General features: G+C 42.1%; 1 protein-coding gene across 1 annotated transcript in view; it reads left to right on the top strand.

Moving 5' to 3' along the window:
• The window catches only part of Adamts18 (ADAM metallopeptidase with thrombospondin type 1 motif 18), a 151,514-nt gene that overhangs the window by 102,043 nt on the left and 25,075 nt on the right, over positions 1–24,396 (top strand). The window contains exons 13-16 of the mRNA XM_055621629.1: positions 151–323; positions 4,740–4,870; positions 6,174–6,297; positions 6,872–7,116. Of these exons, the coding sequence (XP_055477604.1) occupies positions 151–323; positions 4,740–4,870; positions 6,174–6,297; positions 6,872–7,116 (673 nt within the window). The remainder of the gene's footprint in view (positions 1–150; positions 324–4,739; positions 4,871–6,173; positions 6,298–6,871; positions 7,117–24,396) is intronic.

The raw sequence follows: 24,396 nt of genomic DNA, 5'->3' as shown, positions 1-24,396 counted from the left end.
AATTTCAGGGCATATGTTTTTAATTGTTTAATAAACTAGATATAACTGCCCACAGCGTAACGATGCTTCTCTCAATTGTCCCTTCTTGCATTATTGCACGTGGAGGAGAGCAAAGTGTTTAGTGCTAAAATTCTTGAATTCTGTTTTTAGGCCTCAGTATGGTGGCAAGTTCTGCCCAGGATCTAGCCGTATCTATAAACTGTGCAACATCGATCCTTGTCACGAGAACAGCTTGGACTTCCGTGCCCAGCAGTGTGCCGAGTATAACAACAAGCCCTTCCGGGGATGGCTGTACCGGTGGAGACCGTATACAAAAGTCGAAGGTAACTCGCTCACCATGACACTCCAGGATCTCTCTGCAGATAACATGTAAATTCACAACACAGAGAAAAGATCTCTGCTCGTGTAAAAGAATTTCCACTTTTATTTTTTTATTCCCAAGACTTGTCCATGGGAATAAAACTTTCTTAGGTGTTGTTTATTTTTGCAACCTTTCTTTTTCTCTTTCTCCTCCCCAGAAGACACCTCTTGTCTCTGAGTGAAAGGATCTGTGTGTTTGGAATAGACTTGTATTTCTAAATGTACCGTTGACAGCTTGGTGATTTTTGTCCTCCAAGGATGTTAATTGAAATGGGTATGAGTTGTCCAGACTGAAAATTCATGAAACCATATATGCCCCACAGAGACAGCATATTTAGCAAGGGACATGTTAGATGATTGCAAGTATAAGAAGATTTTTTTTTTTTTAAAAAGGACGTATGTCTACACACACACATACAGTGAATAAAAATTATGCAGAGTTCTTCATATTTATTATAACTTTAAGTTACAGTTTGCATTTGACTTTTTAAATAACTATAAAGAGAGACACAGGGGAAACACTTTGAGGCAATGTATCATTCTTTAGCTCAAACTAACCTGGAATTTACTATGTATCCCAGGCAGGACCATGTAGCCCAGATTGACCTTGAAATCTTGGCAATCCCCCTGCCTCAGTCCCTCAAGAGCTAGGATTATATATATGAGCCACCATGCCTACATGCATTTGACTTTTGAAATTAATTTGTTTTGTTTTTGTTGTTGGCTAAATAACAAAACATTTGTTTCAGTTGCCATGGAAATGTTGGTATACTATTACCATGCCAGGTAAGCTGTCACCGGTCTGGCTGTTTCTTGGCATTTTTTGTATTGTCCTTCCTTGTTCATAAGAATTCATCCTTGCTTTCTTGAGAAAGGATTTGTGGGACTCTTGGTTGCATACTTGCAGAAGGGGACAAGTGTAACATTTTGACAGTTGATGGGCTGCCCTTGTTTTAAAAAAAAGAAACCTGTGCTGACCATTGCCATCAGGAGAGCTACCGTAATTAGAGAACAATAGTGGACAGACCCACTTGACATTAAGAACAGGGAGCACAGCTTTAAACAATATCACTCTGGCTGGTCCAGGAGTGCTGACTCTTCACTTGGGACCCTCTGTCAAGAACATTTTGAAAGCTGTGTGGTCAGAGGAAATAATGGGACGCCTGTGGATGTTTACAGAGAGAGAGAGAGAGAGAGAGAGAGAGAGAGAATCTAAGTTTTAAAACATTGAAATCGAGGTGTTTTAGATTTACTGGAACCTGTTTCAAAGAGCATATCAGTGTGAGGGCTCAGAATGCCCTAGCATCTCAGCTTCTCAGAAACCCAGCCAACACATTCCGTCATAATTTTTATTCCCTGAAGCCTTTTTCCTGCTTTATTCTTAACTTAGCATGAGTTAAATTTTACATTTTTCTTTTTTTATTTTTATCATATGTATGAATAGTTTACCTGCATGGATGTCTGTGTTCCGATCCCTTGGAACTGGAGTTACAGACAACTGTGAGCCACCATGTGGATGCTGAAAACTGAGTTGTCCTTTGCACTTACTGCCCTTAACCACTGAGCCAGCTTTCCAGTTTCAAGCTCACCTCATTCATTCATTCATTCATTCATTCATTCATTCATTCATTCATTCATTCATGTATTGTCTTCATAAGAATTTAGGGTCCACAGGGACCAAGGCTTGGTACATGTTCAACATGCTTTGTGTCCACAGCATCCAGGAAGGCTACTCAGTCTATAGTTAAAGACTAGTTTGGAGGATTTGTTGTTGACTTTTTCTTTTTAATCACTCTGTGTATCATTCTGTAGCCAAGACTAACCTGGAATTCTCAATCATCCCACTTTAGCCTCCTGAGCTCTGGGATGACAGATGTGTTACCATCCCTGGCTTTAATAGCTATAACTTTAGGAATAATGAACGAAGGGACACATGGTCCCCGTGTAGGTGATAAGTCCTCTATCCCTACAGGCATTCAACGCAGCAGGCTCCAGCAGATCAGCAGATGGGATAGGCCAAGGGGCTCTATTTGTAGCATCCCAAACTGCATCTTCTCTTGCATGCACGCTCCTGCAACCCCATATTTCTCAGACATCATTCTTTCTCTAAGACTCTGCGTCCTTCTCTTTGCTGTCCTTCTGTCCTTTGGCTTCTTGGGTACCCCCTGGTCTTCACCTGTGACTCATTTCATTACATGCAGCACTAATGTAGTCTGTTCTGTGTTGGAATGCAAAGGGGAAGCTAGAGAAGTCTGTAGCTGGAAAAATGCTTTGGGATTGCATGCAGCCTCACTATTGCATCTCAGACTTTGGTAACAAGGAAATACACAGTTTTAGTCACTCCCTCTGAGAATTTGCAGCCTCAGGATCTCATGTCTCCACAGAGTGAGATAGCATAGTCAAGGCTTCTATTCTCACCTTCCTCTCCATATGACACTTAGAACCCAAGGAAACTGACCACCATTGGAAACTCTGGTGCATCCCTTCCCTTTAAGAACAGGAGAAGGCTAAGTTGGATGTCCACACTTGTAATTTCATCACTCAGGAAAATGAGATTGAAATCCAGATCCCATCCCATCCTGCAGATGGGTCAGGTCAGGAACTCAAGAAGAAACCACAGAGGAACAATTTTTACTAATTCTCTCTAGTTCATGTTCAGCTAGCTTTCTTATATTTCCCAGACCTACCCTGTCTAGTGAATGGCACTGCCCACAGTGGGTGGATGACTTCCATATCAGTAATAAATCAAGACAGTCTCTGGAAGACATGACTATGGGCCATTATGATCTGAGCAACTCCTAAGTTGAGGCTTCGTCTTTCCAGGTGACTCGAGGTTGTGTTAATTTTATGCAAATAAGTAAGCAGCGCAAATGGCAAGGGTCAGAAGCCAGCTCGGGCTACACAGTGGGACTGTCTCCAAATCAAAGCAAAACCAAAAGAACAGGCGAAGGTTCTGCTATATATCTCTCCTTTAGCAGTGATAAATCCCTTCTTCACTTTGTTTTTAAAAGGCAAGTATATGCCTGGAAATCTATACTAGAATAAAAAAGCAAAGCAAACAAACAAGCCAAAAAAACAAAACAAAACAAAACAAAAACCAAGCTTTTGTTGGAACTTTTTAATTCCTGGGACACACACACACCACACTATCTAACTCGAACTTGTTAATCTCATTTATAGAAATTAGAAGGGATTAAATATAGTTGTTCTTTGAAAAATGAAAACATTGTTGTTGAGAGAAAAGCATTTCACCCACCCACGAATCTACATATTTTGACCACAGTAATTTATTTTGTCTCACATTGAAGTTTCAGTTTTGCCTTCTATCGAAGGGTTTTTGTGAAACAGGACTGTTTGTGGACTGTTTACACATCTGTGTGAAACTGTTGTTAGGGATATAGCTCAGTGTCGCCTACGGAAGGTCCCATGTGAGAAACGTCATCTGGAGCTGCTGGCCAAGGTCAGCTGTCTCTATCACAGGAATTGGCTTGCTTGTTTCTTCCAGATAACAAGAGCTCTATAACTAACTACACTTTTTTCTTTTTCCTATGATACAAGAAATTTCCCAGAGGCTTAATGGTCAAGTATAAAGTACTTTTTTAGCCTTTAGAATTAGTTTATTTGCTTCTGCTATTCATGCCATTTTAATTTGATATCTTTCATAAACATTGTTGACCACATGCTTTTGTTTTCCAAGTGTTTCGATCTTAACCTTTTTAGAGGCTGTATAAGTATCGACGGGGATCTAGTCCCAAAGTAAATCATCAGACCATCACAGGCTCTGTTTGTAAAAATAAAAATGTTATTAGGACACAAAGGTACCCCTTCATCTGTCTACTGTCATTCATTAACTGCAGGGACCACAAAGTCTGGAATATTTACAGTCCAGGGAGGCTGGCTGCACAACCTAGCAATCCTGTACGTGATGATGATTCATAAAGATTATGAATGCAAAGTCTGAGGTATCAAAGCCAGGCATGGTGATATGCCTTTCACCTCAGTACTTGGAAGGCTGAGGTAGGATGAGGACTGTGAATTATAGGCCAGCCAGGGCTGCATAGTGAGACTCTCTCAAATGAAATTAAATACAGCCCATAATTCTTGGATATCAATATTTAATTGGCTTTGTATGGGCTCTGAGATGGGTTTTGTCCTTTGAAACATATATGTGTGTGTGTGTGTGTGTGTGTGTGTGTGTGTGTGTGTGTGTGTGGTCTGTGTGCACACACAGATATGCTCACATGCAAAACTATATAGAATGTTGTCTATTTTTGCTCACAATAGCTTTCCAAGTTGATTAGTTGCTCTTTCTGGTAGCCATACTGTTTTGCATAAAAGCTAGTCTTAACCACATCCCCCCTTCATCTCTCTGCCTCTAGAGGAAGATCGATGTAAACTCTACTGCAAGGCCGAGAACTTCGAGTTTTTTTTCGCCATGTCCGGCAAGGTGAAAGATGGGACGCCTTGTTCCCCACACAGAAATGATGTCTGCATCGATGGAATTTGTGAGGTAAGTGGAAATTTTTGCCCCAGTGTGCAGTCAGGTTTATCTCCTCCTATGCCATGGAAATGGTTGAAAGAGTCCCTACAGCACACATAAGGGAGATAGACAAAGCATCCAGCTGAGCTGTGCATCTTTGAGGCCCTATCTTACTTTTTTGCAAGACCCCTGCGTTTTTGTCCACTTCCCAGCATAGAGAATGGTATGGAGGTTACAGCCACTATTGCATTGCTATAAAAATTAAAGACAGAAGCCAGGCACAGTAATGAACACCTATAATCCCAGCACTCAGGGAGGCAGAGGCAGGTGGAGCTCTGTGAGTTCGAGGCCAGCTTGGTCTACAAAGTGAGTCTGGGACAGCCAGGGCTACACAGAGAAACCTTGTCTTGAAAAACCAAAACAAACACAAAAAATTAGAGATGGAAATGATCGTGGTGCCCTAGTGCCTGCTTAGTAAGCATGTTCATCATGTTTTAGAGCTTCAGAGGTGCAACGGAACAGAGCTCTTTTCTGTTCTCTCTGGGGTCTCGCTCTCCCTTGCATTTAAAATTTCCTGTGAGCATTTCATCCGTTTCCAGGGTGTGTGTGGACATGTGTGCCTGTGCTTATTTGTATGGATATAGGTAGCGTTTCATGTGTGTGTGTATGTGTTTGTGCATATATGTGCTTGTGCATGGGTACACTCTTGTTCATGTTTGTGTGTGTGTGTGTGTGTGTGTGTGTGTGTGTGCGCATATATGCGTGTGCATGCAGGGAGTCTAAATGTATACTGCTTGGCATTTTTTTCCATTCAGACAGTTGGCCTGGAAGTCTGGTACTAGCCCATGACTCTTTAGTTTGACAGAGGTGGGGTCTAAGTCTTAGATCAGTGTGCCACTGGATTGACTATGCATTTGCTTGCAGAGGAAGAGTCACTTTTCTTACGGGGAAGAAGGCCAGCAGTAGATTGCCCACGCTGCAGTGCTTGAGCCCATGCCTGTGTGCATATGATTGTCACTCATTAGAATCAGTGGGTTAAAAAAATATATATATATACAAAGGAAAGAAACCATGAAGTTGGGAGCAAGATGTATGGGGGCCTTCCAGGAGACTTGGAGGCAGAGGGGGATATATATGATTAAAATACATTGTATGCGTGAATTAACTATTTTAAAGAATAAGTAAAATATCCTTTACAAAGAATACCAGAGGAAATCTTTGAACCCGTCTGACTTAAAGGCTCTTGGCTTTCACCCGCCCCCACTTCTGTTAGCCTCTACCACTGGCTTTGCTCATCTTTGGTTTCCTCCCTGCTCTTCTTTGTTCTTCACAGCCAGTGGGATGTGACCACGAGCTTGGCTCTAAGGCAGTCTCAGATGCATGTGGTGTTTGCAAAGGCGACAATTCAACGTGCAAGTTTTATAAAGGCCTGTACCTCAGTCAGCACAAAGCAAACGGTAAGAGCTGCCACTGTTCCCTTGACAGCACGCACGATGCCACATCCCCTCTCACAGTGCCATGCTCCTGCCTCTGAATGGGGAGCGGACTGGGCTTAGCTTAGCTTACCTGACACCCGTGATAGCTTTTGTCACATGGCAAGGTTCTTAGGATCTGTGGGTGAGTAGCCTCATCTATGCATTGTGCCTCAGAAGCATTTTGAGTAGAGCTGCAAAAATGGCTCACCAGGAAAAGGTACCTGCCACCAAGCTTCACATGAGTTCCAGCCCCAGAACCCAAGGTGGAAGGGGAGAACTGACTCTTAAAAGTCATCCTCTGACCTTCTCATGCATGCTGTGGCACATAGGTACACATTAGTGTGTGTGTGTGTGTGTGTGTGTGTGTGTGTAAGAGAAAGAGAGAGAAAATATAAAAAACAGAAAATGAAATGATTGACCATTTTGCTCCATAAAATACGAGTAAAGAGTCTCAAAGGCTCCATCAAAATGGACACTATACATCCTTGGGCATTTCTGGTTCCCATCCTCCAATCTACAGTGTTAAACTCTGGCATATTCTTCTCTGTCCATTTAGAGTATTACCCTGTGGTCACCATCCCAGCTGGGGCCAGAAGCATTGAAATCCAGGAGTTGCAGCTTTCTTCCAGTTATCTTGCTGTCCGAAGCCTCAATCAAAAGTATTACCTCACAGGGGGCTGGAGCATTGACTGGCCTGGGGACTTCACCTTCGCGGGGACCACATTTGAATACCAGCGTTCCTTTAACCGCCCAGAACGCCTGTATGCACCAGGACCCACAAATGAGACGCTGGTCTTTGAAGTAAGCTTGATCCTAATGGTAGTGCCCGCTGTGGCATTGACAGCAACAGCTACAACTTGAGCAAATTCAGGGGACTCCCTGCTCTGCTCATTTCCTAACAGGAAACCTTTCAGTGCAAGGAGGGAAGGGCAGTTAGCAACTCCTTTTAGAGGAACTAGAGACAGAAGTCTGATGGGCTTCCAAAAGGTTTTCATGTTTAAATAGCAGTCCTCTTCTATTGTACTTTCCTGGGAGTACCCAGAGACTCAAAGGTAATACTCATTAGATGATTTTATGTTGTGTCTGCCATTTGAAGAGGCTGTTGTAGCTATTCCCAGCATTCATCCGCTGGCCCAGGAGGAGGCGTTTTCATAGAGAAAATGCTGACTTTAGTGTCAGCAGTGGGTTAGCCATAATTTTGTAGGTTGTAGTTTCCCCAGAGATTAAGAAAGAAAGAAAAACATATGAATGAGCAATGGAAGCAATAAACGCAGCCAGCATTTCTCCAAATAAGTATGCAAGACTGTTATAATATGCACATTTCCGTGAGTCCTCTGGGTCTGCTCTCTTCCCATTTGCAAAATGGGACTGATGGTCTGCTCTGGCAGGACTGTGGTTTATTTTGGTGTGTGTGTAAGTGACCGTGTCTACTACTGAACAAACAGTAACATAATCAGCTATTCTTGTTAGTTATTTGGCAGTTTTTTGTTGTTGTTGTTGTTTTACCTACACATTTACAGTAGGAAGCTTACTGCTATTCCAATTTCTGTTACTATTGCAAAATACCTGAGGTAATTGACTTATGCAGAAGAAAGGTTTGTTTTGACTTTGAGATTTGGAAGTTTCAGGCTGTGCTGAGTTGGCCCTGTCGCTTTTACTGTGTGCAAGGACTCATTAGGAGTAATTTGTGGGAAAATGCCAGGAAGTAAAAGAGAAAGAAGAGGGGTCATAGTCAGAAAATCCTACAGAGGATTCTTCTCCCCCAATGATTTAACATCTTCTGACTACAGCTGACCATTTAAAATCTTTATACATACACATGCACACGCACACACACATGCACACAGGTACACGCATATAACCCACTCAGTAGTGTTATGGGCTAGGGGCCTAACACATAGCACCTTCCATCTTTGACTTGACAGAAAGGGGCTCAAGCATGAAGGATAGTTAAAAGCTTCCATAACCCACCAAGCTAGGAGAGGCAGAGGCAAGCTGGAGTCCACATCTTCTCCACCCAGAAACATGACCTCTTTGCCACGGTCCAGTTCCATTGCTCATCTCTGCTCAAACAAAGGAAGCAGGTCATTGAGAGAGCTGCTGCTAGTACCACTGTTGTTAAGGTTGCCGTGGGCTCTGTCTTGCTGTGGTTAGGCACAGTGACAGGCATTAGTTTCTCTTTTGGCTTCGGGGAGGAATATGCATTGTGGGGCTGTGGTGTAGTTATCTGCCCATGACACACATGAGAGCACACACAAGGCATCCAGAGGTCAAGCTCAGGTGTCATAGATGTGGCAGGACTAAGATCAGAACTCGGGTCTTTCTAACCCTGCTACACGTGATGTTACCCAACACCCAAGATGCTAGAAAGGCCAAGCCACTCATGCACTAAGGTCCTCTTAGAGCAAGTCTGCTCCAGTCGACCTAGAAGGTGCAGAAGCTCTGGAGAGGTGGGAAGCTACGGGGACAGGGAGTTGAGCTGCTCAGGGACAGTTTCTATCCAAATTATTTTTAAAATATTTTTGTTGGTGCTGAGGACTTGAGCAGGGGCCTTGCATATGCCAGGCATGTACTTTATCTGTGTGCCTCAGCCACAGCCTCTTGTCCACACATGAACCCACAAGATCATTGGAAAATAATGTTCTCAACAGACACAAACCGGTGGCAACTAGAAGGCCACTATGAAAGCTGAATATTGAGACTGGTGCCAAGAGCTTGTCTGATGGTTTTTGCTGAAGACTCGGTATTTCCTTCTCACTCCCTGGTGCATATTTAAGCTATTTGCATTTTCGGTGTCTTTGGCATGCGGAGGAAACGTCTCTGCACTTGCTCCTACAGGCTTCAGAATACTGTGTCCCCCTCCTCTTGGGGTGCTTTGGCCAAATGTATGATTGACAAAGCTGTTTCCAGAGGCACATTCTTGCTCTGTACAAACGGAAGCTGTCCATTCCTCTTCCTCATCCCTGGCTCAGCCGGACAATATCATGCTCCTGCAATGTGGGCCGTGACGGTGTACAGCTCCTGACAGTTCTGTGGTGAAAGCAGTGAAAAGGGATTTCTCTTGCCCTGTGTGGGAGTTTGGATGCCATGTGTGGTGGAGTTACTCTGGGTGAATCTATGTGACATTTTGATGCTTCCCTAATGGATTCCTAGATTTGACAGAACTGGAGAAGGCTGACAAGTGAAAGTGCCTGCCATGTTAAACAGCTAGTAAGTTCACACTGTGAGTGCTACTTGGTTCCCCACTGGACTGTAGACTGGATACAGGTATATAGCTGGAGATAAAATAGTAGAAAAGAGAGAAACCAGCATACGAGAAAAGAAGCCCAGCACACTAGAGAGCGTAGGTGGTTGTTGTACTAACATATCAATGAAGACAGATTTTTGGCAAGCTCCTTGAAGAAGAAAATAGAGGCTGCCTCTGGATTTAGGGGTTGGTAGAGAAGAGCCGCCTAATACAAGTGCAGGACCAGCCTAGTGAAGTGTACGGAGATTTCAAGACAGGAAATAGTTAGGGGTGAACCTCATGCTTCAGACTGAGAAGTTGCCCTGGGGTAGGGGTGGGGTTGGCAAAGCTGCAGAGCACAGGTGACATTAGAATCAATAGTGAAGAGTATGGAATTCATGCTAAGTCAGTGTCCAGTTCTTACTGACGTGGGTGTGTTAAAAGCTCACTCCAGCAGCTGTGTGGAAATATGATTTGAGGGACACGATACAAACTGAAAGACAAAGGAAATGGATTCAGCTTTATTTCCAGGCAAGAATTGCTAAAAAACCTAAACTGAGGGTTAGGTGGGAAGGAAGTGAACCTGCTTGTTATAGAAATTTAGATAGAAAGTGGGAAGGAAGGTTATAGAGATATGTAGGATATGGACTTTGAGGGAAAAGACAGTATTGAGAATGAACCCTAGCTTCCTTCTTGAGCCTTTGGTGGGTGCTTTTACTACTACAGCTCTCTAGATGATGCCTTGAGGTGTGGGTAGGGATGGAGAGTGCTTACATTTTAGCCTCCTGCTATTAAGATTCACCTTCAGTATCGCAGCAGCTATGAACATTAAAATACTCAAAGCAGTATGGAAACGAATGCATATCAGGCCATGAAAACCCCCTGAAGTGATACCTTACCTTAACATAGTTAACAAACTCTAGGGTGGAGGTCCCAGCTTCCTCAGATGGGCTGCCTCTTGGAAATAGCCAAATTATTGCCTTATCAAGAAGCACTACATCTCACAAAGGCACTGCAGGGATACCACCAATGAGCTGGCACAAAAGGTGTGTCTACACCAAGACCTTGACTCAGAGATGTCACAGGGTTTTGTATATAAATGCTCTTCTGTTGCTACCCTGGAGTTCTGTCATGCACTTTTGCTCTGAACTTGCCCAGACAAAAAAAAAGTAGAGATTTCCTTAGTGACAATGGGGATGCCATCCTAGCTGTTCTTCCTCTGACTGTTCCGAGTTGGTGTTTTTTCTTGTGGATTTTAAGATATCTAAAATCTGTGCATGAATCCCATACTCAGAATCACTCCGCATTCATTTTGGAGTAGAGTATCTTTCCCAAATATTCCCTTGGTCCCTGCAGGCAATGCGAGAATACTGCTTGTCACGTACGCATCAGTTCCACAGTTTTAATATCACACTATCTGTTTAGATTTCAGAATCATAGCATTTCCTGCAGTGAAATGCAGGTCTGTTTGTCCTGGGGACCTCTTGAACAATGACAGTATAGAATAAAAGTTCACCCTCCCCATGTCCTAGTCTCATTTCTGTTACTGTGATAAAACATGGTGACAAAAGCAACTTGGTGAGGCGTGGGGGTGGGGGAAGGGGGGTTTATTTGGCTTGATTCCACGATGACATAGTCAATCCATCATTGCCAAGAAGTCAAGGCATGAACTGAAGTCAGTTAGTCATGTCACATTCTAGAGCAGAGAGAGAATAAAGTAAAGAATAAAATTAAGAACAAAGCAACCCATTGCCTCTACTCTCCAAACAGTTTCGGGCTCAGAATGGTGCTGCCTATATTGGGCTGGATCTTCTCACATCAATGAACTCAATTAAGAAAAATCTGTCACAAGGATGCCCATGGGAAAACCTGATCTAGACAGGCCCATGTTGAGACTCTATTCCCAGGTAATTCCAGATTATGTCAGTTGACAATCAGTGCTAACCATCAGCCCACATGACATCTGCAGTGTGACACCTTAAACTTTTACTTGTGGAGCTCGGAAGGCAGTTGACCAACATTAATCATCTACAATTCAAGATCTGAACATTAGGAGTGCAGGCTTGACTTGCTAGTGTTAACTGGGGGAAACGTTCCTACTTCCTCTATCCACATCTGTGGAAAGGGGAAATCATGCCTGCTGTTGCGGCTCTTTGTAAGAATTATTTGAGATGAGTTTGGGGTCCACATCATTGCGTTTCTCCTTTGCATGCATGGCACACACATTTTAAAAAGCTAACCTTAAACCTCAGGCCACAGTGAGCAAACTGGTGGCCAGGGGCCAGCTCCATTTCCCAGATCACAGAGCAATAAAGCATAATGGAACAATGCCTTAATATCATGTGAGTTCTTGTAAAAATGTGGATTTAAAAATCTGTTTTTAGAGACTTCTGGCATTAGTGGATATTTGAGTTTGTAAGGTTGGCCATAGAACTTGGTCATGAATTGGCCTCCTGTCACCTCATACACTAGGGATCTTGTTTTACCTGAGAAAATTTTAAGCAACCCTAGATATTTAGGTATATAAAATAGACATGCTAGCCACACATTTACAGATAATAAATTGTTATTTTGTTTTAAAATAACTATATGCTACATAAATACTTTTACCATTTGTTAAAGATGAAAACAAAATTGTATGCTGTCATAGTTTGGTTTTTTAAATTTATATTTTTATTTATTACAATTTATTCACTTTGTATCACAGCTGTAGCCCCCTCCCTCACCCCCTCCCAATCCTGCCCTCCCTCACTGTTCTCCTATGCCCCTCCCTCAGTCCACTGATACAGGTGGTCCTCTTCCCCTTTCATCTTACTCTAGCATACCAGGTCTCATCAGGACTGGCTGCATTGTCTTCTTCTGTAGGCTGGTAAGGCTATACCCCATCTCAGGGGGAGGTGATCAAAGAGCCAGACACTGAGTTCATGTCAGAGACAGTCCCTGTTCCCCTTACTAGGTTACCCACTTGGAGACTGAGCTGCCATGGGCTATATCTGTGCAAGGGTTCTAGGTTATCTCCATGAATGGTACTTGGTTGAAGTATCAGTTTCAGAAAAGACCCCTGGGCCCAGATTTTTTGGTTCTGTTGCTCTTGTAGAGCTCCTGCTCCCTCCAGGTCTTTCATCCCCCTCCCCGTTCATAAGATTCCCTGCACTCTGCCCAAAATTTGGCTGAGTCTCAGATTCTGCTTCAATACCTTGCTGGGTAGAGTCTTTCAGAGGCCCTCTGTGGTAGGCTCCTGTCCTGTTCCCTGTTTTTTTTTTCCCTCTTCCAATGTCTATCCCATTTGCCTTTCTAAATGAGGACTGAGCATCTTACCCAGGGTCCTCCTTCTTGCTTAGCTTCTTTAGATGTACAGATTTTAGTATGATTATCCTATATTATATATCTAATATCCGCTTATTAGTGAGTATACCCTGTGTGTCTCTATGCTCCTGGGATACCTCACTCAAGATGATCTTTTCTAGTTCCCACCATTTGCCTGCAAATTTCATGATTTCCTTGTTTTTAATTGCTGAGTAGTATTCCATTATGTAAATGTACTACAGTTTCTATATCCATTTCTCAGTTGAGGGACATCTGGGTTGTTTCCAGATTCTGGCTATTACCAATAAAGCTGCTACAAGCATGGTTGAGCAAATGTCCTTGTTGTATAGTTGAGCACATTTTGGATATATGCCTAGGAGTGGTATAGCTGGATCTTGAGGAAGCACTATTCCTAATTGTCTGAGAAAGCACCAGACTGGTTTCCAAAGTGGTTGTACAAGTTTACATTCCCTAATAGATTTATTGTGTCTGGTTTTATATTGAGGTCTTTGATCCACTTGAATTTTAGTTTTGTGCAGGGTGATAAATATGGATCTATTTGCATTTTTCTACATGTAGACACCCAGTTGGACCAGCACCATTTGTTGAAGATGCTGTCTTTTTTTTTCCATTGTATGGTTTTGGCTTCTTTGTCAAATATCAAGTTATCCATAGGCGTGTGTGTGATTATTTCTGGGTCTTCTAATCGATTCCATTAATCCACCATTCTGTTTATAGGCAGGTACCATGCAGTTTTTGTTAATATTGCTCTGTAGTATAGCCTGAGATCAGGGATGGAGATACTTCCAGAGGATCTATTGTTGTAAAGGATCATTTTTGGCAATTCTGGGTTATTTGTTTTTCCATATGAAATTGAGAATTGTTATTTCAAGGTCTGTAAAGAATTCTGTTGGTATTTTGATGGGAAATGCATTGGATCTGTAGATTGTTTTTGGCAAGATGGCCATCTAGAAAAGATCATCCTGAGTGAGGTATCCTGAGTGAGGTATCCCAGAAGCAGAAAGACACACACGGTGTATACTCATTTATAAGTGGATACAAGACATATAATATAGGATAAACCTACAAAAATCTGTACACCTAAAGAAATGAAGCAAGAAGGAGGACCCTGGGTAAGATAATCAATCCTCAATCAGAAAGACAAGCAGGATGGATATTGGAAGAAGGAGAAAACAGGAAAGAGGACAGGAGCCTACCACAGAGGGCCTCTGAAAGACTCTACCCAGCAGTGTATCATAGCAGATGCTAAGACTCATAACCAAACTTTGGGCAGAGTGCAGGGAATCTTATGAAAGAAAGGGGAGATAGTAAGACTGGAGAGGATAGGAGCTCTACAAGGAGAGCAACAGAACAAAAATATGTGGGCACAGGGGTCTTTTCTGAGACTGATACTCCAACCAAGGACCATTCATAGAGATAACCTAGAACCCCTGCTCAGATGTAGCCCATGGCAGCTCAGTCTCCAAGTGGGTAACCTAGTAATGGGAACAGGGACTGTCTCTGACATGAACTCCGTGGCTAGCTCTTTGACTACCTCCTCCTGAGAGGGGAGCAGCCTTGTCAGGCCACAGAGGAGGACAATGCAACCAGTCCTGATGAGGGTGAGATGGAAGGGGAGGAAGACCTCTCCTATCAGTGAACTTGGAGAGGGGCTTGGGAGGAAATGAGGGAGAAAGGGTGGGATTGGGAGGAAATGAGGGAATGAGGGCTACAGCGGGGATAGGAAATGAGTAACTATAATTAATACAAAAAAATTTAAAAATTAAAAAAAACAAGTTTACATTCCCACCAGCAATGAAGGAGGGCTCCCCTTTCTCCACATCTTCTCCAGCATGTGTTATCACTTGAGGTTTTGATCTTAGCCATTCTGATGGGTGTAAGTTGGAATCTCAGGGTTGTTTTGATTTGAATTTCCCTGATAAACATTGGGCATTTCTTTAAATGTTTCTCTGCCATTCAATATTCCTCTATTGAGAATTCTCTGTTTAGCTCTGTAACCCATTTTTTAATTGGATCACTTGGTTTATTGCTGTTTAACCTCTTGAGTTCTCTATGTATTCTGGATATTAGCCCTCTGTCAGATATAGGGTTGGTGAAGATCCTTTTCCAGTCTGTAGGCTGTTGTTTTGTTCTGATGACAGTGTGCTTTGCTTTACAAAAACTTTTCAGTTTCATGAGGTCCTATTTATTGATTGTTGATCTTAGAGCCTGTGTTGTTGGTGTTCTGTCCAGGAAGTTGTCTCCTGTGCCAAGGAGTTCTAGGGTCTTCCCCACTTTTTCTTCTAACAGATTTAGTGTGTGTCTGGTTCTATGTTGAAGTCTTTGATCCACTTGGACTTGAGCTAATTATGGATCTATTTGCATTTTTCTACATGTAGACATCCAGTTAGACCAACACCATTTGTTCAAGATGCTATCTTTTTTCCATTGTATGGTTTCAGCATCTTAGTCAAAAATCAGGTGTTCATAAGTGTGTGAGTTTATTTCTGGGTCTTCAGTTCAATTCCATTGATCCACCTTTCTGTTTCTATGCCAGTTACTGTTACATTAGAGTACAGCTTGAGGTCAGGGATGGAGATACCTCCAGAAGATCTTTTATTGTAGAAAATTGTTTTAGCTATTCTGAGTTTCTTGTTATTCCATGAAAAGCTAAGGATTTTTCTTTCAAGGTCTGTAAAGAATTATGTTGTATTGAATCTGTAGATTGCTTTTGGTAAGATGGCCATTTTTACTATGTTAATCCTGCTAAGCCATGAGCGTGGGAGATCTTTCCATCTTTTGATCTTTTTCTATTTCTTTCTTCAGAGACTTAAAGTTTTTTTTTTTCCATACAGTTCTTTGACTTGCTTGCTTTAGAGTTACACCAAGGTACTTTATGTCCTTTGAGTTAGGTTTTTACCCGCTTGAGTTGGCATACCTCAGTTAAGAAATTGCCTCCATCAGATCATAAGCTAAGCAAGTCTGCGATGCATCTTCTTGATCAAGGATTAATATGAGAGGGCACAGCCTGCTGTGGACAGTACCATTCCCAAGGAGGTGGTCTTGTCCTGGATTGTATAAGAAAGGTAGCTGAGCACACCAGAGGGAACAAGCTGGCATCCAATGTTCCTGTATGATTTCTGCTTCAGTTTTTGCTTTGATTTTCTTTGATGATAGGTTATAACCTGCAAAATAAAATAATCTCTTTCCTCCGCAAGTTGCTCCAATCTTGGGGTTTATCACAGCAACAGAGAGCAAACTAAGACATATACTCATGAAATAGATAGCCTTAACTTTTTTATTCTTCACAAAGATTATTGATTTTTTGAAAATTTCATATAATGCATTTTGATTGTATTCACTCCTACTCCTCCCCTTAACTCCTTCCAGATCAACCCTACCTACCACCCTCCCAATTTAGGGTTCTTTCTTTTTAAATAACCCATTGAGTCAGATTTGTGCTGTGCCTATATTATAATTTAATTTCTCTTAAAATTTTTTGATGTTATAATTTAATTTCAATATTTCTCCTTTTTCTTTCTTCCCTCGGAACCTTCCCACATACCCCCCTCACTCTCTTTCAACTTCTTGGCCTCTTTTTCCCCTAATTGTCATTTCGTGCATTTATATTCCTAAGCATAAGCAAATTCAGTGTATATCATGCTACTAAACATATGTTTTCAGAACTGTTAGGCGCTGGATGACTTGTTGGTATATTCTCCGTGGGGAAGACGACCTCTCCCATTCCCACCTTTCAGATGCCTGTATAGATCTTTATGTAAGGTTGAGGCCTCATGAGCTTTTCTCCATCTGCCTTGGCATGCCCATTGGTGTCATCCTTGATAGGTTCACATTTGAGCAGTCATGTTAGTGAGAATGTATGGGTGTAGCTTCTGCCATTTCTAGGAGACAGAAGCTCACAGCAAACTCCCTAGTCCCCTGCTCTTACACTCTTTCCACCCACTCTTCCACAATGTTTCCTCAGCCTTTGGTGCAGTAGTGTTTTATAGATATGTCCATTGGGACTGAGCTTCATGATAATACGTTTTGATTGGCTCTGAGTTTCTATAATGGCCTCCATGTATTGCAAAGAGAAGTTTTCTTGATGAAGAATGAAGACTATTTATCTGTGGGTGTAAAGACAAATGTTTATGGATTGCCACTAGAGATTATACTGGTTTAGTAAATTAGTGACTGTAGATTCTCCTCCAATAATCATGACTTCATATAAGGTATTATATTTTGGTGGAATATTTGATAGTTGCAAAGTCTAGAAGATCTCCAACATTGTCCAGAGAGTTGATGGATATTTTGATTTTATAATCATCAAGGCTGAGGACACTGTTTCACATAGCATATAGTATAGAATTTCAGATGTGTAACTAGTGCAGTTTAGAAACTGTTCAAAACTAGCCTAATTACAAGCTAAAGCTGGTGTAAGATATAGTAACTTGAACTTGAGGTTTCTCTGGTTGCTCCAGAAGGCCATTGACTTATCACTAAGCAAATTTTCACAAGCAAATGTGACTGAAAACAAAAGAAAATGAAGAAACCAAGTTAATTGGGTCTTAGGGCTTCTTCCATAAGCAGCCAGGATCTAGGATGAGTCATCCCTGATGAAAAAAAAAAGGCCTTCTTACTACTTCAAGACTTGCAAACAATTTTTTTCTGAATTTCATTTCCGTCTGCAGTTTAGTTCATAAACGCAAAACTGTCCCATTTTTTCACAGTTGTTTGTAATCAAAGCTTCACTCTTAAACAGATCTGCTCATCAGAAAAAGCCACAACAGAGAAATGAGACAAGAAATGGCAGGTGGTGAAAGTGGAGTGATTGTGTTGAGCCTTCCTTTCCTCTGTAAGGCCTGAACATCCCATCATATGCATTGATCAAATTAAGCAGACTTTTGATGCACAGTTGCTAAACATTACACCAGCCTCAAATGAGCCTATTGTGCTCTGTATGATCTCACCACAGCTCCAGAGCTCATTCAGTTGTATGACTTAACCCTGACAAAATCTACCCACCATTTGGCTCCTTCAGTGGGCATAAAGTTTTAACCAGTATTTGAATAGTATTTCCTAAGATTTATTTTTATGTAAACTAATATCTTCTCTGCATGTATGTCTGTGTACCGTGAGCGTGCCTGGTGCCTGTAGAGGCCAGAAGAGGGCATCAGATACCCTGAAACTGAAGTTACAGATGGTTGTGAGCCATTCTGTGGGTGCTAAGAATCAAACCCATTCCTTTGTCAAGAGTGCTCTTGACAGCAGAGACATCTCTACAATCCTCCAAAAGTAATTTTCAAGAGGTGAGGATAGAGTTCCCTGAAACTGATTCATCCATCTGTATGTGCCTAAACACAGATGGCTCCATAAACAGTAACAGCCACCTATCAGAAGAATGTTGACTAGAGCAGATATAAAGAAAGATATAAACATTTGCTGTATGTTCAATTGAATATGTGACATGTTATTGAGGTATTTTTAAGTGTGTGTGTGTTTGGAAGCATGCATACCTCAATGCATGTGTGGTCAGACCCAGCTTTTAGGAGTCAGGTCTCTCCTTCCACCGTGTGGGTTCTGAGGCTTGAACTTGGGTCCCTAGGTTTGGTGGCAGGTGCCCTCACCCATTGAGCATCACACCTACCCTGTAATAAGGTTTAGTGCACACAAAGAAAATACAAACTACAGTAATATTTGCTCTACAGCATTATAGTATCACCATCATGAAGTAAAATTATATTTTCTTGACTGCTTATTTCCACAGCTTTACCTTATGATCCTATTATGCAGCTGCATTTAATGAGGCTTATTGTAATGGGCTAGAAATATAACCTGACAAACTGCCTCCATGGAAACTTCCATGACCAATAGACATGCCTTAATTTTTAAAGCAGGTACAGATTCCTTGTAACTTCATGAGTATATATGAGGCTAAAAAGTAAGTCTGATAAGCTAATGTATTTTTTTTATCTTTTTTAAGAATCTGGGTTATTTGTTTTTGTTTTTGTTCTCAGCAGCATTAAATTTCTGGTTAGTTTTTATCTGTTTTTTTTTTTAAAGATTTATTGATGTATGTATTTTATGTATCTGAATGCTCTGTCTGAAGCTATGCATGCATGCCAAAAGAGGGCATCAGATCCCATTATAAATGACTATAAGCCACCGTGTAGGTGCTGGGAATTGAACTCAGAACCTCTGGAGGGTAGCCAGTGCTCTTCACCCCTGAGCCATCTCTCTAGCTCCAAACTTCTGGTTAGTTTTAATCACAATTAATTCTTTCAGAAATTGGTAGCCTAAGATTTTTTTTTAACTTAAAGTTATATTAAGTCATCGGCTACAGTGGCGCATGCCTGTAATCACAGCACTCGGGGAGGCAGAGGAAGGCAGGTCGGTGAGAGTTTGAGGCCAGCCTAGTCTACAAAGCAAGTCCAGGACAGCCAAGGTTACACAGAGAAACCCTGTATCAAAAGACAACAGCAACAACACTTAAGTCAGGCTGAGGAGACGGCTCAGTGGGAAAATCATTTGTTGTAAGGACACTAATCTCAGTTCATCTGAACCTCCATGAAGTTGAGTACCTGTAACCCCAGGTCTCTACAGTCAGATGGGAGGCAGAGACAGGACCTGGAAGTTCATAGACCAGTCACCTTCCTGTATACAAGGGAACACAAGAGACTGTCTCAAACAAGGCTGAAGGCAAGGACCAACACCGTGATTATCCTCTGATTTCCACATGTCCATCATGGCTTGAGCATAACTGTACCCACACAAATGCACAGCGTGCAGACACACACAGAGACAGACAGACAGACAAATTATGGTAAGTAATAAATTATATTTCCCTAAAATAGACTTTATCTTAATGTCCAAGTGATCCATGGCATTATTCTCTAAAGGAAGTTAAATAAAGTTCACTTTCCTTTCCATACAATGATGAGTTGAACCAAAATGAAAACGTTGGGAGCCAAAAATATGTTCACTCCAATATAAAAATGTTGAATATGTTTTACAATCCTGTGGGATACTGAAATCAGAATGTGGGAACACACCAAAAAAAGAAAAATGCTGTTCCGTCCACAGAAAGAAGTCTATGACCAAAACCCCTCTTCTGGCCACTCATATCCTTGTCTGTTTCTCAGTTCTTGTTACAGCATAAAATTCAGCAGAAAGGAGTTTGCCAAGCAGACACTCAAAGGCAGCTCTGTGAGTCTGATGGCCCTCGTTCTTTCTCACTCATGTGCATTACATCATAGCCTGCTGAGATCCTAGCAATGTCCCATCTTCAACCACCTGGGGATGCATTGGTTCCCACGACTATCATCAAAGTGGCTTGTTCCCGCTTTATTCCATCTTGATGTCTGATTTTAAAAACATTAAGCTGTTGTCACCTATTCATTACCCAGGTCTATCTTAAGTACTGTAGATGCACCAGGGATTAAAATGTGTATTATATTGCTCAACCTTTATGATCTCAAGTCTCTTAAAATATTTTATTTATTCTGTGACAGTTGCTAACATATATGCTGTATCTTGGTCCTATCCCCACCTCAAACGCTCCCTTCCACTCCCACTGGACTTCACATCAAAAACATGTCTCTTCCCCCAACCTTGATGTCCTTTGTTTGTTTGTTTGTTTTTGAATCATAACCCACTGTGGATTTAAAAGTAATACTTTTATTAATTCTTTGAAAAATCCCATACATTTCTATAATACAATTTTATCATAACTACCCATCATTATATAATCCCTCCAACTGCCCCAGTGCCCCCATCCTATCTTCATCACAACTTCACATCTTGCTGTTTTCTGTTATTAATGCCTGTTTGAGTCCAATTGGTACTGTCATATATACAGCAATATGGACCATCCACTAGGATGTGGGTGACCTGCCACTGTCCTCATACTGAAAGCTGAGTGATACTCTCTCTCAGCAACTATCAAATCTAAAAGAGTATAAGGAACAGATCTTTGGTGCCTGGATACTCTCACTTTGGACATGGGCAAGACAGAAACTAGCCATAGAAGTATTTGGTGATCAGTCTTTATGGTTCCTGTGTGACATTAAATGAATCACTTAGATTTCCTGGGTCCAAGTTTATCCAGGATGTTCTTTCAATACCTGAAACCTTATCACATGATGACATTTCTTTCTGTAACTTTCCACCACTGACATAGTATCTAGAACATTCTATAATGCAAGGAAAAAAATGTAAAGCATGGCGCAAATGCCTTCATGGGATAAAGCTTGCGGGGTTTTCGTTTTTTGCTTTTGAGTTTAAGATTATAATTCGATTATAACATTTATCTCTCCCCTTTCCTCCCTCAAGAGAACTCTCCCTCCCTCTAGACCCATTCACCCTTCTTCACTCTCCTTCAAACTCTGCGGCATATGTTATGATCATGATATTTGATTATCTCTTAGGACCAGCCTTAGAACCATACAGAGTAAAGTTAATTAACAGCGGATAACATTTTAATTCATGCACTTCTTTAAAAAAAAATTACGTGTGCAAGTATGTGCATGTATGTTTAGCTGCCTGAGAAGGCCGGAAGATGGTATCAGATCCTCTAGAGCTGGAGTTACAGGTTACAGGGAGTGACTGACATGGGTGATGGGATAGAATGCCAATCTTCCTTGTAGCCCTGGCTGGCTTGAAATGTACAACGTAGAACAGTCTGGCCTCAACTCATAGGAACCCACCTACCTCTGACCCAGAGCGCTGAGGTTAAAGGCAAGCACACGAAGCCCAGATGGCCAGCAGCCACTCCTAAGCACTGAGCCATCGCTCAACCCCAGTCACACACTTCGCTTCCTAAAATGCTCTTGAGAATTCATGTGCTCGTCTTCCCCACTGTGAGTGTGAGTGATTTACATATAAGATACTGTTGACCAATGAGGACACAGAAGGCTTACTGCAGGAAATGAGGGAAATGATTTTGCATCCCCAGCATGGTGGGTTTACCAGAACTTTCCACATATCTCTGTGCATTTTATAATAGTATGAGGAGTAATACGACCCCAGGAAAAATTGACTGCTGTCAGTTAACCCTGAGAAATAAGTACATGGTCTGACACCAAATAAAAATACCTTCTGCTTCTGGTTATTTTTATGTGTCAGAATTTTACAGGATGTCTTCATAGGCAACTCAGAGTTTAAACTCAATGGGAAACAGACTTTCACTTCATCACACAGTCACAAGCCAGTCCTGTTTTGAAATTGGGAATCTGTTACCCACTCCCTCTCTCTGCATCCTTGGTGCTATCTGGATGCACCATTTACAACAGGTGGATGTCACTCCCTCACAGATCTCCTCAGCGGACAAGAGACATTCCTGAGGCCGATGCTGGTTTTATACCACTGTCTCAAGCCATCCGTAATTTTAGGCATTATTTAAAGCCATCCATCACATTCCTGCTTTGACATGCAGACTCAGTCACTTACAAAGAGCTTACATTTCTGCATTGCTCAGAGCAAAGGCCAGTCATGTGTGCACACAAGCCCTAGCCCCCGAAGAAATCAATAAAGATTTGGCAGTGGTCTGCTTTCTGAGATCACAACAGATACAGTTTTTATGAAACCAGACAGTTTCCATCTATTTCAACTCATTCTCTGTGGCGTAAGTCTGGCAGAAAGACTGAAAAATCTCTCATTAAACTTACGAACTTGTTGGTTATCTGGAAGACTTAAAGTGAGCTTATGTTTCAATAGGGCTGAGGGTATTATGTGTGGTTGATTGTGTGATATGATTGGCTTTGCCTGTCTTAATTCTGCATCACTGCATACTTTAGTGTGTGTGACTGGGGATATAAGAGTCATATATTAAAGTGATAGAAATAAAAAATAATTGGTAACCAGGATCAAACTTTATACATAGCTTCTTTGCGGGAAAAAAAAAATCCCATCTAAAGTAGATGGATGCAGTGCGCTGAGCTTTTTTGTTGTTGTTATTGTAATTTGACAATATATATACCCACCACCTCATTACCTTCCCTAATCCCCTCCTATACCCACTGAGCCCTTTCTTCTTTAACAAATCCCCTTCATCCTATTGTGTGTGTGTGTGTGTGTGTGTGTGTGTGTGTGTGTGTGTGTGTGTGTGTGTGTATGATTGAGTTGCACAGATATGGGGTTATTTGCTGGACACAAGTGGCTACATCACCTCCCCAGCAACCACCAAAAGCCAGAGGCTCCTCAGGGTGGCACACCCCTTCCCCTCTCCGTGGTGGAATGCTGATGGACCCAGTCTTTCGTAGGTCGCCAGTCACGGGTGCTGTGTGAGGTCATGAGCAGGAGTCCCATCATGTCCAGAAGACAGCGTTTGCTTCACAGCCCTCTTCCCCATGTTCCTGCCCTTGGTTCTTTCTGCCTCCTTTTCTGTGATATTCCCTGAGCCTTGGAGGAGTTGACATAGACTACAGACTCCACTTAAGGGCTGAGCACAGTCACTCTCAGCACCTTGACTAGCTGTAAGTCTTTGGGGAATGGATGGAAATTTATTCTTCCCTGCTTTGAGACTTAGATATAGATAATTAGAGATCAGTGGCTGAGCTCTTTGATTAAGTACTGTGGGAAAGGCTTGCCTTAATAGACAGTATAAGGAGATGTTGGTGGTTAGGATTAAAACACAGATTCTTCCCTTTACTGATGAACTGCTTGTGGTAGTGGGATCCACCAGGCTTTGGGCTTTAGGCCACCTCCCTACCGCTGAGCCACAGCCATGGTGTGTCTAGCTGAGGATAAGGTTCTTGCTGGTTCATGCCCCTCATTCTTTCTTCTTTATCAGTCAGACTGTCAATCTTACTGTCTCTCTCTCACACACAGGCACAGGCACACAGCCATGAAAGAACCATCCTCTAGCAAGTTGTCCTGCAGATGGAGGCAGGGGGGATTCCTCAGGAATGTTTCCTTGTGTCGTGATGTCATGCTTGTCTTCTGAACAGAGTGATCCAGGATGGCATGGTAGCAAGGCTGCTGGCCTGGAAATGAAATTTGATCCCCTCAGCAGTGTTAGATTGCAGAAGGGCACATCTAACTCTTTGCAAGCCCGGTAGTATTTGACAGCATGCCAAAGGATTCCTGACACTAAACATGCAGCAGCTTTGGGAGGTAGCAACAGTAAGGGAGAAACAGGCTGACCTCAGGCTAATTTCAAGGCGGGAGAAACATAGCTGTGCAAAATTACCATGAGCTGAACATGGCGGTGTGCACTTTTAATCACAGCATTCGAGAGGCAGAAGCTGATCTCTGTGAGTTTGAGGCCAGCCTGGTCCTCATAGTGCTTTTCAGGCCAGTAAGGGCTACATAGAGTAAGAGCCTGTCTGAGAGAGAGAGAGGTGAAGGTATAGGGACATAGAAAGAGAGAATATAAATGAGAATGAATCCTATAATAAATAACTTCCCTTTGTACTATCTGATGAAAGGAGAGACTGTGGAGCAAGGGAGGAGCCTTGATTATTGAGGTGATTGTGCATCCGCCCCCTCAGGTGCAATGCTTTTTCTATCTAGCTCCCACCTTTGCGATGATCCTGGCTAGATCCTCCCCT

The sequence above is a fragment of the Psammomys obesus genome, unplaced genomic scaffold, assembly GCF_907164565.1.
Source record: "Psammomys obesus unplaced genomic scaffold, mPsaObe1.curated_primary_1811, whole genome shotgun sequence".
Taxonomy (NCBI): Eukaryota; Metazoa; Chordata; class Mammalia; order Rodentia; family Muridae; genus Psammomys; species Psammomys obesus.
The sequence above is the reverse complement of the archived record's forward strand: the minus strand, read 5'-3'. Positions and strand labels throughout refer to the sequence as shown.